We start from the raw sequence: 16,159 nt of genomic DNA, 5'->3' as shown, positions 1-16,159 counted from the left end.
ACACGCACCTTTTAAACTTGTAGATGATGAATACGGCCAGCCCCACAAACACCACCGAGAGCAGCATCAACATGGCGGATCCACTGTGGGTTGGAGTAAGGTCCACCAGTGGGGCTGTGGGAGGAAACAAGGAATTGTCATAAGCAGAGACTCAGGCAGGTAAGACTCCATGAGAGACTCACACAGTGAGTCTCACAGGCTTGGTGAGTCCCAGAAAGCCACATGGGAGGAACATACAAAGTACAAATCATACAGCTGATACATGTATGCACCTGAGCCTGTCCTAGCCCCCAGATGCTCCGATTGGCCTGACCAAGTACTGGAGCAATGAAGAGCAAAGACCCTGGAGCCAGACTGTAAGGATTCCAGCCATGCTCCACGACCTGCTAGCTGTAGAATCTTGGGCAAGTTACTCCATCTTAATGTATTTCTGTGGTTAGAGGAGATGAATGGTCTATTCCTCTGTGGTCACAAAGATTAAATGAGTTAATGTACCTTATTATTAAGAACTCTATAAGGTTTGCTTTTATTTCTACAACTGCTACTATTATTATTAATTAATACATGTCTTCCTTGAGTTAATGTTGGGATAATATCCTGATAAACTCATGGATAATACCATTGAATATACTCACAAGTCAAAATACATTCCGTAACTTGAACTTGCCAAAAATCACAACTTAGCTCAGCCTACCTTAAACTTGCACAAAACACTTACATTAGCTTACGGTAGGGAAAAAAGAATCATCTAACACAGATTCATCCCTGAGAGAAACAGCTAAGATGCCTCTTTCTTGCTTCTATTTTGTTTATTCCCCTTTCTCATTAATTAATTCCCCCTTTGCAAAAACCCTCCCTAAAACACTGGGCTTCAAATGTTTATGAGCAATATACAAGAAGGAGAGGTCTCAGAGGCTGGGGATGGTGGACTGGAGGGCTGGCAAGAGTTTGGGGAATAAGGTGTAGTGGACCAGATCAAAACATTCAACTATAGACCACCCTGTGGAGGGCAAGTCTGTGTTAGATGATTTTATATAACTTACTAAATACTGTACTGAAAGTTAAAAACTGAACACTGGTATGGGTAAGCCTCTTAAGCCCAAACATTTTAAGTCAGGGACCATCCATATTTATAATAATATAATGCTAATTGTTATTAAATTTTTCCATATTCTACATGCAAGCTTTCCCACTAAGCAAAGCAGATAACCAGTAAAACCACCAATAGGAATATTTTTTTGTGAATTACCCAATCTCTTTTGCTCCTATTCTAGCAGTTGTAAGGACCAGAACTGGAAAGTGATGGTGCATGTTATATTTTTGTGCACAACAAGGTGTGGATAGCTAAGTGAATATTTTTCAAGGGCAGTCACTCTGATGCTGGGGAAGGTGTGACATGCAGAGGGCTCCATGACTTCATAAAGTCCTGACAACAAGCCCCTGTCCTTCAAATGCAGTGATTTCTCTTCCCAAAAATATAGCTTCTGTGAACACTAGTCTTCTCAAGTTTTCCCTGAAAGGGCACACACACATGCAGTGTTGGAAAGCATCTCTCCTGACCTCCAAATCTTCTTCCACCTCAGGGTGAAACCTGTTGTACTTGTAATGACTTTGTTTACAATTAATTTCTACCCTCTCAAGAACTGACATTCTGCAAATCTGGCACAGCTCCAGCCTGAGCAACAATCCACATGAACCTCATGGAAGCCAGCATGTTGACCTTTACCTTCCATCAATTTAAGCAGAATCTGATGCCCAGAAATGCAGGTGACCTTTAAGCACCATTTTCTGTGGCTTGTTTCTGTTGAGAGCCGAGAGGTCAACATTCTAGTCATCAAGGTAAAAACGTTCAAGGATAAGTGACTGCAATATTAATGGTCTGAATACAGACCCTCAGCTGCTTCTGTACTGTCTGGTTTTCATAAGATTACATCACTGTCACTCAGTGGCCACCACTAGAAAGTATAATTCATGTCACCACCCAGTTCAGTGTAAAATGAAAGCCAAGCCTTCTTCTTTCTCTTAGTGAGTTTAGTAGAATTGGCTCACTGAATATAAGGAAGCTCCCTGCTCTTTTGTCTTCCTCTAAGTCAAGCAGCACTTAATTAAACTGTGAAATAGCTGTGTTGGCGTGTGTGAGAAGATGGGTGCAGCCCTATTCGTGTGGAACACCCAAGGAAAATTTGCTTTCCATATGAAATAAGAAAATAAAGCCTCAGTGCCATCAGCGAAGTCCAGGAACACTTCAGAATTAGCACTACGGTTGGTGGGATATCATCAGGCAGGAGAATACCTTCCATTTACCATGGACAAAATCTCCATAGATTTTCACAAATGAAATGGGGACAATGATCCTTATTGTGTAGATAAGAACAGAGAAGTTCTCCTTGGTTCCTGTCACTCCAAAGACTTGGAACTAATAAACAGAAGCACACATACTTGAATCCAAGTCATCACAGATACACATACACACACATGCTATATACTCAGGCTGCTGGGAGATAATTAGAAATTTAAAAAGATATTTATGAATATGGGCATTGGGACTAAAACTATATAGTACAGGAAGAAATAACAAGTGACAAGCTAAAATTTTGTTTTAAAAGGAACAGTTAGAATCCTAGATCATACACTTTTAAACGTAGATGGCATGTATACATATGCATTAATGTTTGTGGGTGTGTGCATGTGTGTGTATGTGTGGCTGTGTGTATGTAGAGAGAGAGAATAGAGAAATTAATCCTAATGTACTCATTATTTAAGTCTCACCAGACATCAACTGACAGCCAATCTTATTTTCTCTTCACCACCATCTAATCTCCACAGTCTCAACCACTGGATTATTTTGAAGCAGCTTCTATCATACAATTTCATCATCTGCAAATGTAAAAGATAAAATCTCTCTCCTCTCTCTTCATTATCAGAAAACCATCATCATATTGAAAACTAGATATTTTCAAGGTAATCTTCTAAGGCAAACCCTTCATCTGTCAGGTAATAAATGGAGGTCTAGAGGTGGTTAGAGTCAAGAGTATTTAAACTTCCTACCCTGGAAGTGAGCTCTGTCAGCATAGCTTCTTGGTGCCACCAAGAAGAAGACACAGTTTACTTGAAGGGGTGGCATCTAAAATAAATGAAAAAACTAAGAGGAAATTCCTTGGCTAGGTCCTCACTAACACATATGAAAGCAAACTTACATATGCACTTATGCACTTGCACGCGCGGGCACACACACACACTAGAACTTTACCGCCCATCTTTGCCTTCCTCCTCCCATCTCTCTTCCCATCACAAGGTTAAATCTTTTAATCCTAAACCATTCACACTCAAATTGTGGTTCTTAAGGAAACAGTGTTAACACTGTTAGCAATTAGCACATTTGTGTGGGAAAAGCATCTTTTGACCCCCCTCCCAATTTCCAAAACTCATGCTATCCCCTCTCTCTCTCCTCACTTAGTCAATTCTCAGAGGCAGCAAGTGGGACACAGCAGACAGCAGTGGAGAGGGATTGAGTGCCACTGCCCTCTGTGTTCCGTGGGTGGCTTCTGCTTGTTGATGTGTGCCTGGATATAAACGGTTTTTTACTGCTCCACACAACAGCAGCTGCATATCATAGTTTGTCCAATACTTAGGTGTGTTTCTGTGTGTTTTGCTGAGGAATGGAAAGTGGTGATAAATGGGCTTTGGCTTGTTGTGTGGAATTAGCATAAATTAATCCCTCTTCAATTGCAGCCTAAACAAAGTAGATGTGCAGGAGGAAAAGTGCTGAGCAGTTTTTTTCCCCCATTATAAGCGCACAGAGCAAAACACAGATACAAGCACTGCTCCAAGTGACTCAACATTTCTAAGCCCCAAAGTTGGCACACACCATTTGAAAAATCCTATGAGGATCTTAGCAATGCTTTGAATGATCATATTCTATTTAAAAGATCTGAGCTGATTATCCTAATAGGGATGCTCACATTAATAAACACATCTTCTTGTAAAAAATGATTGACATATATAGTCACAGTTGCACATCTGAGAGTAAATTTGAAACTCCCTATTTGGGGTTAAGTAACTGATAGAGTCCCATTTGGGAATCAGATCCTGGTTTTGCTACTTCAGGCTAAGGGACTTCAAATTACACTCAGTTTCCTCATTTGCAGAATAGAGATAAAAATCATGTTTGGTGTAGTAAGTTGTAAGAATAAAATGAGATGGGATTTACAAAGCACTGTTACAGCTTCTGGCACACAGTACATGCCTAATATTTTTACCCTGTCATTATTACTGTCATGTGTCTGAAAGCGTATTCTGTAGAAAAATAGTGCTAGAGAGTTCCATGGTGAACTAGTTTTGGAAAATGGCAAACCTCCTTCTGAAGTTTTATGATGCACATTAAGACATCAGAGGTCTGCATGCCTGCAGGAAAGGAACTCCTTTACCTTTCCTATAGTTTTCCACCAATTCATCAGACCAGTTTCCCACAAAGTGCTTGCCTCACCCTGAGAACCACTGTCCCTTGTACTGCAGCTTTGCCCCTTTCCTTACTTGATTTTCAAGTTCTGAAATCAAGGACATGGTAGCATAACCCAGTGAATCCAGGCAAAAATCCATGGTGGCTGCCTTGCGTCCTCTCTTCTTCTATTAAAGGCATCATCTTGGAGAACTTCTACCTGCACTATGATTCTGAAACTCTCAGCTACTACTATATATTTCTAACCCAAGAACTGGTGCTGTCAAGAAGTTACAGAAGCATATTAGTTCACCTTACCTTGGTTTTCTTTTACCCTCTCCCACCTCCCAAAGCACACCCAAGTCCAACTTGTAGAACGGCAATATGAAAATCCATGTGATCTGGAACTTTTGGGGGGAAATTAAGGTGGTGTTGTAATAGCACAGAGAAAGCTTTCCTAGAGTGTAAAATGGGCATAAAAACTCATGCTCACTTGGCCAATGGACTTCTCTCCAGTTCAAATTCAAGCCCAACTATGATGGTCTTAATGACTGCTGTACCATATTGGGATAAAGCTGTGGGACCACTGGACAGAATAGATGGGAATTGCCAGGGAAGTTGGCTAAGTAAGTAACTGGGAGTCTGGTTGACTGAGGCAGCTTAGGTTCCTCTGAACTTTGCCAAAACCCAGTTCAGCATAAATGGTCATATTGTAGGAAAACAAAATTTAAGCTAACCAGTCACAAATTACCAACCAATCTTTAATCAAGGGCTTCTGACTGGAATAATCCAATAAGGCTACTCCTCCACTTCATCCAGTCACATTATTTTCTTTGTCTTGCTTCAATATTCCACCCATAAAGGCCATTCCCAAGTGCCCCTTGGGGGATCCCCAAACTGTTGTCTATCTAACTCTACCTCTTCAGTATTTGAAGAGTGCTTCAGTTTGTCTTTTAATAGTTTCAATGATTTGTGAAGTATTGTATGGAAATTAAACTGGGGATTAGTCTTCAGAAGTATCCTGTCAGAGAGAGCTGAGGTCACTTGACTGAGTAAAGACAATCATGAGTCATGAGAAACTCCAAGAACAAACCTCATCATAATGAATAGACAGGTCTTTGGTTTTTTTTTTATGGTTGAAAGACAATGAGTAACCAGAAGGATGAAAGTTATATTCCACTTATGTGTGAAGTGTCAAAATGTATTCTACTGTCATGTATAATGAATTAGAACAAAAAAAAAAATAAAACACACACACACACACAGACACAGGCACGCATGCATGTGCATATACACAAAGAGATTCAATGAGAAACCCTTGTTACTCTATAAATTGTTTTTCAAAATGTAGTTTATGAATTTCTTAATCAGAATTACCTGGACTGTGGGAAAGCAGATCCTTATGCTGCAATGGAGAAAAAAAATTTGAATGATAGGACTTGGATATGGTTTGAGTGTGTCCCACTGGGTTATAGGTGTTAAATTTAATCCCCATTGTGAGTTATTAAGGCAGTAGAAATTTAAAATGACTATGGTGGTTAGAGGTGGGGCTTTTCATTAGTGATCAGAAGTAGGTGATCACTAGAATAAAGCTCCCATGAGTGAGTACTAATGGCTTTATAAGGAGAGAGGGAGACCAAAGAATACAGACATATACATATGCTCCATGTCCACTTTCATACTCTACCAGCAAGAAGGCTATAATCAGATGTGAGTCTTGAACCTCCAAAACTGTGAGCTTAATAAACTTCTTGACTTTATAAAGTCACCCAGTCTCAAGTATTTCATTACAGTTATGCAAAATTGACTAATATGATCTCTGAGACTAAGTCTCCAAAATCTATATTTACATATGAGTGTGTGTATATACATATATGTGTGCGTGTGTGTGCATTTGCATATATATACATAAATGACTATTATGTACAATCAGTTGAGACTTATGACTCATAAAATTATCTAGCCCATATCTTTAGGGCATACCTGACTTTCATATTTTCTAGGTCATGAAAACCAAACCAAACCAAACCAAAAGTATCTCTTTGTTGCTATTAGTAGCTGAATCTGACTATGGCTCTCAGAGTTTTCTAAAAATTACCTATAAACATTTCAAGTCTCCCCTTAGTGAATTGTCAGCCTCATGGGCACTGACTACATTGCTGGCTCAATTTTCTAACACTCTGTGTCCAGGCCTTGTACAATGAGTTTGAAGCTTCTCCCACCAAGAGGTAAAATCTGTTTCTTTCACCCCTTGAGTCTGGGTTACCATGACAACATGCATTTGACAGTGGAATGTAACAGCAGTGATGGTGTGCTCATCATGTGTTTGAAGACCTGTGTCCTGTTCTCTGTCCCTCTTGGAACACTGCCATGGTGTGCAAACCCAGAACAGTCTCCTAAAGGATGAGAGGCCACGTGGAAGACAGTTTAGTCATCCCAACCAACGCCAATCTAGAGCAGTCACTATGCAGCTACCCTTTCCCACGTGGGACAGCCCAGCCAAGATTAAGGAGGTCATTAAATGGTAGCAGGAATAACACAGACAAGACCAGAAGAATCGCCCAGCTGATCCACAGACTCAGAAGCAACAATAAAAGCTTATTTTTAAGATGCTGACCTTTTAGGTGGTTTGTTACAAAGCCACGCCTACTTCCTCTCCTTAAAATTCTCTTTCAACTAGTTAAAATCCAACTGGCAAGTCTCACCACATTATCCAATACTTGGTAAGAAATTGGTAAGGCAGGTTAAAAATAAACCCATCTTAAAGAGAACACTTTAAGAATAAAGGAGTATTAGAGCTTGTACTGACAAATAGGTATAATCCAGGACAGTCCGATCTCTTTAGGTATAAGAAACTTGGTTAGTATCTGAAGACTAGCTGGACCTAGGTTCCGGATTCTTCTCTTCATGTGTTTTCTCATTTTTTTTCCCCCAGACCAGCGCTTCCTAGTTGCCTCCTCAGGGCTGGTCAACTCAGGCCAGTTACCCTGATCAGTTCTTTTATGAGCTCAGGTAATTGAAAAAAATGAAAAAAAAAAAAAAAAAGACGATGATGACAAAAGAATCTATTAGAAGCTGAGGAATAGCTCCATTGCTTATCTTTGATAGATTTATGAAAACATCACATTCATTTCATCACGCTGGGATAAGGGATCTATTTAGATCTCTGAGCACCTGTGATTATTCATCTTAACACCATAATGATTTCATAATTGTCAAAAGCCACGTTTGCATATATCTGTGAAACAACTGAATTATTTGAAGAAGAAAACAATTAATTTTAGGAAAAACAAAATGAAGAACAAATACTATCACTATTCAGTTACTCACAAAAGACCTTTAAATGATCACTGTGTAGATAATAAGGCAACCAGAGACTAAATAGAGAAATGTATTGGCTGTGGAAGTTTCACTAGTACTAATTCCATTCCTAAGTGGAAAATGTTATGGGAACAATTTATTTCACTTTACATTTCAGAGCTCCACAACAACCATTTGACAGGAGCATCTGTAATGCTGTGACTTAGATAATGTTGTAGGGTTCAAAGCTTCTTGACAAATGCCAGTTCTACCCTCACACAGGAAGTGTCTTTCTCAATAGGAAGCCGGAGGGCAGAATTCATGAATTGGACAACCTAGGTTGAAATTTGGAGCTGCTAATGCTCCACCCTTACTTATCACATGTCCAGTGGCATCGACTGAAGCCTGGAAATATTAATTCTCTAATATCTCTGTGATAATATCTTTTTATTACACCCACAAAAGAAATTAAACCAGTCAGCAAAACCATGGAAGCCAAGATAACACAAGATAACAGTTTTATTACAAAACCCACACATACCCTTGACAAAGGACAGTTATCCTAAATGTAACTGCTTAAAAAAGGCAACTGATAGGCAGTATGAGTGACATTACTGTGCAATTTTTAATATATATTTTATTTAACCTGAGATTTGAGGCTCTTCCTTTGAGAAATATTAACCTTTGTTTCTTTTTTTTTTTTTAATCACGTGTGTCCAAAATTCCAGGAGAACAATGACCTGTCTGGAAAGCTAAGGGTAGGACAGCATCCTTATTTTGAAGTATGTGTAGGGATCCAGTGAGATGTGGATTTATCATTCATTTTCTGCTCCTATTAGCATATGAATATTATCTAGATGATATCATTTGTTTAACTCTCATAAAACTCACGGCTATTCAATTATATCTGCCACTAAGATTCTCACTCATACTTTAATCATTTTTCAACAGCTTAACGGCCACAGCGCTTTGCTGGCCTTTGCCATTCCTCTAGATTATAGATAGAGAACATCCCAGATTTGGAGGCACATTTCATTTTGCTCACCATCATCTACCTTTCTGCCAATTACACTGTCTCCAACTATGCCAGGAAATTCGATTTTAATGTATATTAGTAATTTTCTCTCATAGTTAATATCACAGCCCCTTCTTATTTCTCTGTTTGAGTGGATTACTAGTTATAAATCAGATTCATTGATGGAGATGGTGCCAACACCTTCCCTTGTTTTGAAGATGGATTTTCATTTGTGGAATGCTTTCCAACAGTGGTTGTTGAGGCTGGTGAAAGTGATGGCTGTATAAGCATGATTTGGGAAACTTGCTAAAAAAAATGCAGATTCCTGGATATCATCCCTTGAGAACTCCTGGGATGCTTCACTGAATGCAGTGAGGTCTGAAAATTCTCTTTTTTCAAAGTTTCATAAGTTTACTGAAATGTGCTTGGGTTTGAGAATAAATGATTTACAACAGATATCTCCTACCATAGGTTAGAAATAGCTTTTCCAACAATAGAACTGGTTTTCACTCATTCTAATTGGGTAGAAGGAATGTGTCAGCCCTTTTCTTACTAGTCATTCTGCACAGGAGTATCACCACTCAGATTTTAGTTCATTTGCCTAATAAACAACTTTTGAGAAATGCCTATAATCCCTGAAAAGTTATTGTTTACAGTTTAGTGTGGATTAATCTAGTTAGACTTTTGCCTACTCAAATAAAATGTCAGTGTGACCCCTTTCTTGCTGTCTCTTTATCTCATGAAGGACCATTATCTGTTCTATGGTAGAAGAATCAACACATTTTTATGCCACTTCCCAATGTCCCTGACCCCAGTCAAATATAAGGACTAAATTTATTCATGAACATGACTGCCCACAAAAGCAAAGATTGTGGTTTTATGGAGCTTGAAAGATTTGTACCAGCAAATTAGGGCTTTAATTTACCACCTGTCAGCAGATTCCCCTCACCTGAGAATCTGGTAGGTGGTGGTAAATTTGAACTCAAAGTTGAATGTATTTTCAGGTCCTGATATTCTCATATGAGTTTTCAAGCTCTGATTTCTAGCTTCCTGATGGGGTGTTTCACTTATGTGCTTTATGACATCAAACCCAACATAAACCATAAAACTTATCTTCTTTGAAAACCAAGAAAGAGTCTGAGACAGGAAGATTCTGAGTTCAATGTTGGCCTCAGCAATGTAGCAAGGTCCTAAGCAATTCATTGAGACCTTATCTCTAAATAAAATTTAAAAAAAGGGATGGGGATGTGGCTTGGTGGTTGAGTGCCCCTGAGATAAATCACCCGTACCAAAATAAATAAATAAATAAATAAATAAATGCCATACATTTTATATATGTGTGTATATATACACACACACATATATATGTAATATATGTATATATACACATATGTGTAATTCAGAAGGGCAAGGAAAATGCATAAGTGAGAGAGAGAGGGAAGGCAAGGGAAATGTCACAAAAAATGTTGGTTTGGTAAGGTGAGGTTGGTTCCATAACAGGTATGTGACCTGGAGCCCCATCATGATGTAACATTGATTTCTGATATTGGAAACTCTCCTGTATGGGAGCAGAACATAGAATAAGGGTTAATAAGTTGTACTTGATTCACTCTCTTTCAGCAACAGCCTCTTGGTGGTCCTTCTTTGAGTCCTTCTCAGACCTCTTTTTCTAGGACACAAAAATCTAGAGACCATGAATCTAATTTTGCTTCAACCTGCCCATTCCCAATGCTTGACACATATAATTAATGCCATATGGAAAAATGAGGTGGATTACCCCTGGATGCTTATTGGATAAATATATGCAAGTCTCCACAAACCAGTTGTTTTGTGACAGAGAATATGATTCCCAACTGAATAAGTTGGATCTAAAGACTAACTGAGAGAATGAGATTTTGACTACATTGCTAAAGTTATACATTCATTACACATCTAATTGCTACCAAAGAAATATGTACTTGCTATGTACAAGTTCTCTGCTAGGCACAATTATGAAGACAATATAAAGATACAATGAACCACACCCACAGGATTTAAATAAGAATGATGAAAATTATGGTAACAATTGGTCATGACCATTATCATCAGAAAAATATAGATTTAAAAGTACATGTGAGTTCAGACCAGGGAAAGATATTATTTAGGTAAAGCTCTCTGGAAAGTTTCTATGTGAATATTGACATTGAGCTGAGCCTTAAAATACAAATAGAATAAGGGGATGAAGAAAGATGAAGAAGTTGGGAAAAATATTCCAATCAGGGATAGCATAAGCAAAGATACACTTTGGTCAAAACACTGGTGCTTCCAGTCCAATTCCCACATGATGGTTTTTACTCCCTTTCCAACTCTCGGGATTATTCTGTAATGCCCCAGACTTTGTCTGCTAAACATGGTCACTGGCAGCCACAAAGTCAGAAATGCCTAAGGGAGCCACTGAGGTCATGTTCCTCAAACTTATTGATAACATGTTTCTCATCTCCTTCCTATTCTCATGCAATTTCAAATCTCTCCTGCAAAGAGAATTTCCTAAAGATTTTTCTGACATGTAGGAGAAAACCAGCAAAACCAATCTTGGATGATTCTCAGGTATCTGCAAATGCTTATCTTGTATTCTCATGAAAGAAAACAGGGAACGGAATTTAAAAACCAAAATAAGGCTAGTGAATTCCTGAAAGGAGACATTTCTTTTTCCCTTGGAGACAACCCAAATTATGAATTGCCGTTCTCACTGGCAACAGACTCTGGCTTGAATATTTTTAAAACACGACTGCTGAACATCTGCTAAGCAATTAATGGAATGCAGCAGCATGTTATAATGGTCCCTGGGAAGGCATTAGCGATCCTGCTTATGAGACATGAAATGTTGCAAACAGTGGTCCTTTTCTTAAAACAAAACAAAACAACAACAACAAAAAAAAAAAACCATTTTCCCTCCCTACAAGGGAGAAGAAACGGAAAAGAAGGTGAAGTGAAGTGAGAATTCTTCCTCACTCTTCCTCCTTTTCTTCAGACTTCCTCCTGCTTCTCTTCTAGGCACCAAAAATGAATATGTTCATTTCAAATTAAAAGAAATTGTGGCAAAACCAGGTGCTGTGGTGCATGCCTGTAATCTCAGTGGCTTGGGAGGCTGAGTGAGACAGGAGGATTGTGAGTTCAAAGCCAGCCTCAGCAATGGTGAAGCACTAAGCAACTCAGTGAGACCCTGTCTCTAAATAAAATACAAAATAGGGCTGAGATGTGGCTCAGTGGCCAAGTGCCCCTGGCTTCAATCCCTGGTACCAAAGAAAAATAAAACAAAGAAAGAGAGAAATTATGGCAATTATCTCATCTCACAAATCCTTCATTCAAAGTGTCAGTCTTTCCATGTGTGAAAGGAGAACTCTCTCTATTGTCTTTGGTAGATAGAGTCTAACACCTGTTAAAATATTTTTTGTATTGTTTTTCTAAATCAGATAGCTAGTTCTAACTTAGAATCAATCTCAAACAAAAAGCTGAACCCTCTTAAATTTGGCTTCCTTGTTTCAATTGTTGAAAAGTGCTAATCTTGACACAAGTCTTGGCCAAATCAGTCTCAGTTAATTACCAAATTCTTAAATTCCCATTTTTCAACTTGGTCCCAGCTCTAACCCAATTCTTCTTGCATGAACATTTTTTAAAATAGCATTTAATATTTTAAATCCCCTCCAAAAATCTGAGCAATATTTGGCACATAATAAAAAAATAATAAGTCAAATGAAAATCAAACAGAAATAATAAACTATGGGAGAGAACTATGAGAGAAAGAAGAATGATGAAATGTTGGCGTACCTCCAGAGTTGAAGAATTGGAAACACGAGGCTAGCTGTCTATCCAGCTTGACTTAGGATGCTCCCCCTTTCAGTAGATGATTCTGGTAAAAGGAGGGTTTTCTGATAAATCACACCAGTGCAGAGCACAACATACAGCCTGAGAATGTTATTCAGAAGCTGAGTATGCTATAAAGCAAATTTTAGACCACAAAGGATGGACTAGATAGTGATCCCTTAAAATGGAGTTCAGTATGGAATATCAGGTTCAGTTGCTCTTCAACCTCTAAATTCATATGGAGTAAGCAGCTCCAGTGGCCACAGGAGAGGATTATGAGATCTAGTCTGCTTTCTGAACAGAATAGAAAATTTAATTAAATAAGTTTCACACCTCTTTTCAAAGGTCTGGTCTTTCCCGTTGACAGGGTCACTAGCCAGAGTCCTGGGACACAGAATCTGACCTGCTGTTAGGTGAGCTGCATGGACCAGAACTTGGACCTCAGGCTTCAATTCAAAGTGCACTGAGTTTTGGTTGAGTTTATGGATCAGTACTTCTGATATCTGAAAGAAGAAGTGTTATAGTTAGTGCTACCAAAACTGTTATCACTGACCATGAATAAAAATGCTGAGAAATATTACTATTCTTATTGAGGTATCCCAACATTATACCTGTAAATTGTATAAGCAAGTTTTAAATGATTTTGAGTTATATTCTGGAGTAAGTAGATGGAACTATTTTTAAGAATGACCAGACTTTACATCCTGATTGCTAAAAAACAAGATATTAGCAAATAAGATCATTTCTACTTTTAAAACTTACCCTGTTTTACCTTAGAGAAGTCACTCTCAGTTTTCTCAGAAAGCATTTGTTATGCATAAGGACTTAAAGGAAGTAGATAAAAACTTCTTTTTTGTTATTATTATTTTTTATGTTATGCTGGGGGTCAATCCTAATGTCTCACATGTGCTAGGCAACCACTCTACCACTAAGCCACAACCCCAATATACACATTCTGGTAAGATTCATGAGATTTCATTTGCCTTTCCTTTCCTCCTCCAAACTATACATCATGGCTCTCCCAGACAAGGTACTTTGAGGGTACTACTGAATGGTACATAAAATTCTTATGAAATAATAAATTGTATAGTTGAAACAAAGTGTATTCACAAACACAAAATGTAACCAACAGGGGCAGTGATCTTATTTGCTCCTTGGGCTGGCACATAAACTGGACAGAAACGTAGAATTCTGGACCATGGAATATTGAACCTGACCATGGGGTGCAGAACTTAGTTTTGGTAAATATTACAATGCAAGGTTTATAGATATGGTAAAATTGTATTCATTTGTTTAGAGTAGACTTTTACCCAGTTTTGCTTATACTTTTGAAGAATTTATGCAAAGCTATGAGGGATAATCATGCTCCTATTTTTTTATCTGGTATCCTTATCTATTTTTAATAATCTGTTTTAATCATAAAGTTCATATTTTATTTGATACACTATTTAAATGTTAATAGATGTTTTCTGAGAATCATTATGCTGGTAAAATTCTTCATTTCCCCCTTTTTTTTTTCTATTTATCAAGCTTCATTTTCTCCACTGAGTTGCCAAAATGACACTTTTGATCTCTTTAATAATTAAACAGGGCCTGATGGCTTAGTTTGGCAGCAGAGACCCTTAAAGAATGCCCTGGTTGGCAATAGAACTAAATTGCCCTGAAGATGAACTTCTCTGTTGAATAACAGGAGCCTGGGATAATTCTCCATGCACTATAGATGGACACCCGGGATCTTGAGTAATACCAGTACATCAAATGCTTTCATTTGGCAAACCACAGAGAAAAATTAGACTTTTAAAACTATGTTGAAAACAACTTTTTCCTCTCTATTAAGATACTCCTTTTCTTGAATACTGACAATCTTCCAGAATGGTTCCAGTTTATAGGAGGAATGGATTTCTAATCAATAATCTATCAAATGGATTACATATATGTCCTGTAAGGTCCTTTCCTACCTTATTCTTTTCTCTTTTTAAACATTATTGGGATATTATTTTTATTATATTTTTATGTGGTGCTAGGGATCAAACTCAGTACCTCACATGAGCTATGCAAGCACTCTACCACTAAGCCGCAACCCCAGCCCTCCTATCTTATTCTTATCATTCAATTGATAGGGTCTTGATAGGAATCTGACAATGGTTCTTTAATAAAGGTTTTGTCTGTGAGATACAAACATGCACATATAATAATGTTTAATATACATACATATATGAACATATGTAATTACATAAAAATTATTTTAACTTAATATGAAAGACTTGTCATAAGCAAGTTAAAAGTTTACCTTTTTCTGTAGAAATTATCACAAACAAAAGAGAACAATGTACTTGTAAGAGAAAGACTTTTCTCTTTCAACCAGGTGAAGCTATACTCATTTCTTATCCCTGTAAATGTTTTTCCTCAAGAGAGAAAAATAAATAAGCAAAGGATAAAATAGATTTTATCAGAACTGCATGCTTCTCATTTATAATCTTCAGGAAACTCCGTTCTGAAAATGATTAACTTCCTAGATGTGTTTGGTTCCTAGCATTGCTTCATTGGTTTGTTCTGTATCATTTACAAAACTAAGCAGGCTGTGCAAAAATCATCAGGTAGCAGAAAGTATATTTCATGTATTTAACTTGCATCAAAGGACATTCAATAAAGAACACATACTCTGTGGGAAAGAAATTGTGCATAAGAAACAAAACTAAGTGAAATTTACATTCCATACAAGAATAACCTCAATTAGAACCATGTACTTTTCTACTCAAATAAATTACTGTGAGACTGTTGACAGATTTTGACAACATTTTAAATATTTACTATGTTACTTGGAGAAATGAATATCTTTGATTGTTTGCATCAGATCATGAGCTGGTTGCATATATTTTTAAGAATATTATACGTGCATTGAGCACTTTATTTTGATAAAATTGCTTCTTTCTGGCTGTTATTCCTAATACTACATGTCTGGTGTCTATGTGGAGTGGAACACAGAGATTACTGGACAGACCTAAGTTTACCCAGTTCATATTTTAAGAATTGAGACTAGACTTCAGCTTTGTTTGACCCGTAATCTAGAGAATTTTCATTTAAAAAAAAAGTCTGTGAACAAGTTGACAAAGACAGCCAGAGATATGTAGAGAAAGTTCTGGCTAAGTGGGCTTAGGAGATAGAAAAAAAGAAAGGTTCCTTTTGTTAATTTTACTGTCATCTCTGATTCATCCATGAAGCACACAAGTTAAAATACCATTCCCAAAGTCAGCTGACTAATATGGACCACAGGAATAGGCAATTTCTAATCTCAGGACTGTCACATTATTTTTACAAGTCTGCACCTTTTGTAATATTTGGGAGCATCTGGGCTTTGAGAAGAGTACAATAAATGCAATACACAGAGAGGCACAGCAAGACCTAAATGAGCAGATCAAAAACACTGGCCTGATAAAGATCCAAGTGAAACAATATGTGATATCTGGGAGACTGAACCTGCCAAAACAGGTAGAATTTACTTCTATTTATTTTTCTGTCCTGTAAAGTTGTGTTCCTATAATGCACCGATAAAAATACATGGA

General features: G+C 37.7%; 1 protein-coding gene across 1 annotated transcript in view; it reads right to left on the bottom strand.

Annotated features, from left to right (window-relative positions):
• The window catches only part of LOC143410704 (VPS10 domain-containing receptor SorCS1-like), a 194,241-nt gene that overhangs the window by 5,085 nt on the left and 172,997 nt on the right, over positions 1-16,159 (bottom strand). The window contains 2 exon segments of the mRNA XM_077110654.1: positions 9-114; positions 13,000-13,099. Coding sequence (XP_076966769.1) covers positions 9-114; positions 13,000-13,099 — 206 coding nt within the window.

The sequence above is a fragment of the Callospermophilus lateralis genome, chromosome 11 (assembly GCF_048772815.1).
Source record: "Callospermophilus lateralis isolate mCalLat2 chromosome 11, mCalLat2.hap1, whole genome shotgun sequence".
In the NCBI taxonomy this organism is placed as follows: Eukaryota; Metazoa; Chordata; class Mammalia; order Rodentia; family Sciuridae; genus Callospermophilus; species Callospermophilus lateralis.
Note: the sequence above shows the minus strand (reverse complement) of the source record. Positions and strands in the feature narration are given on the sequence as shown.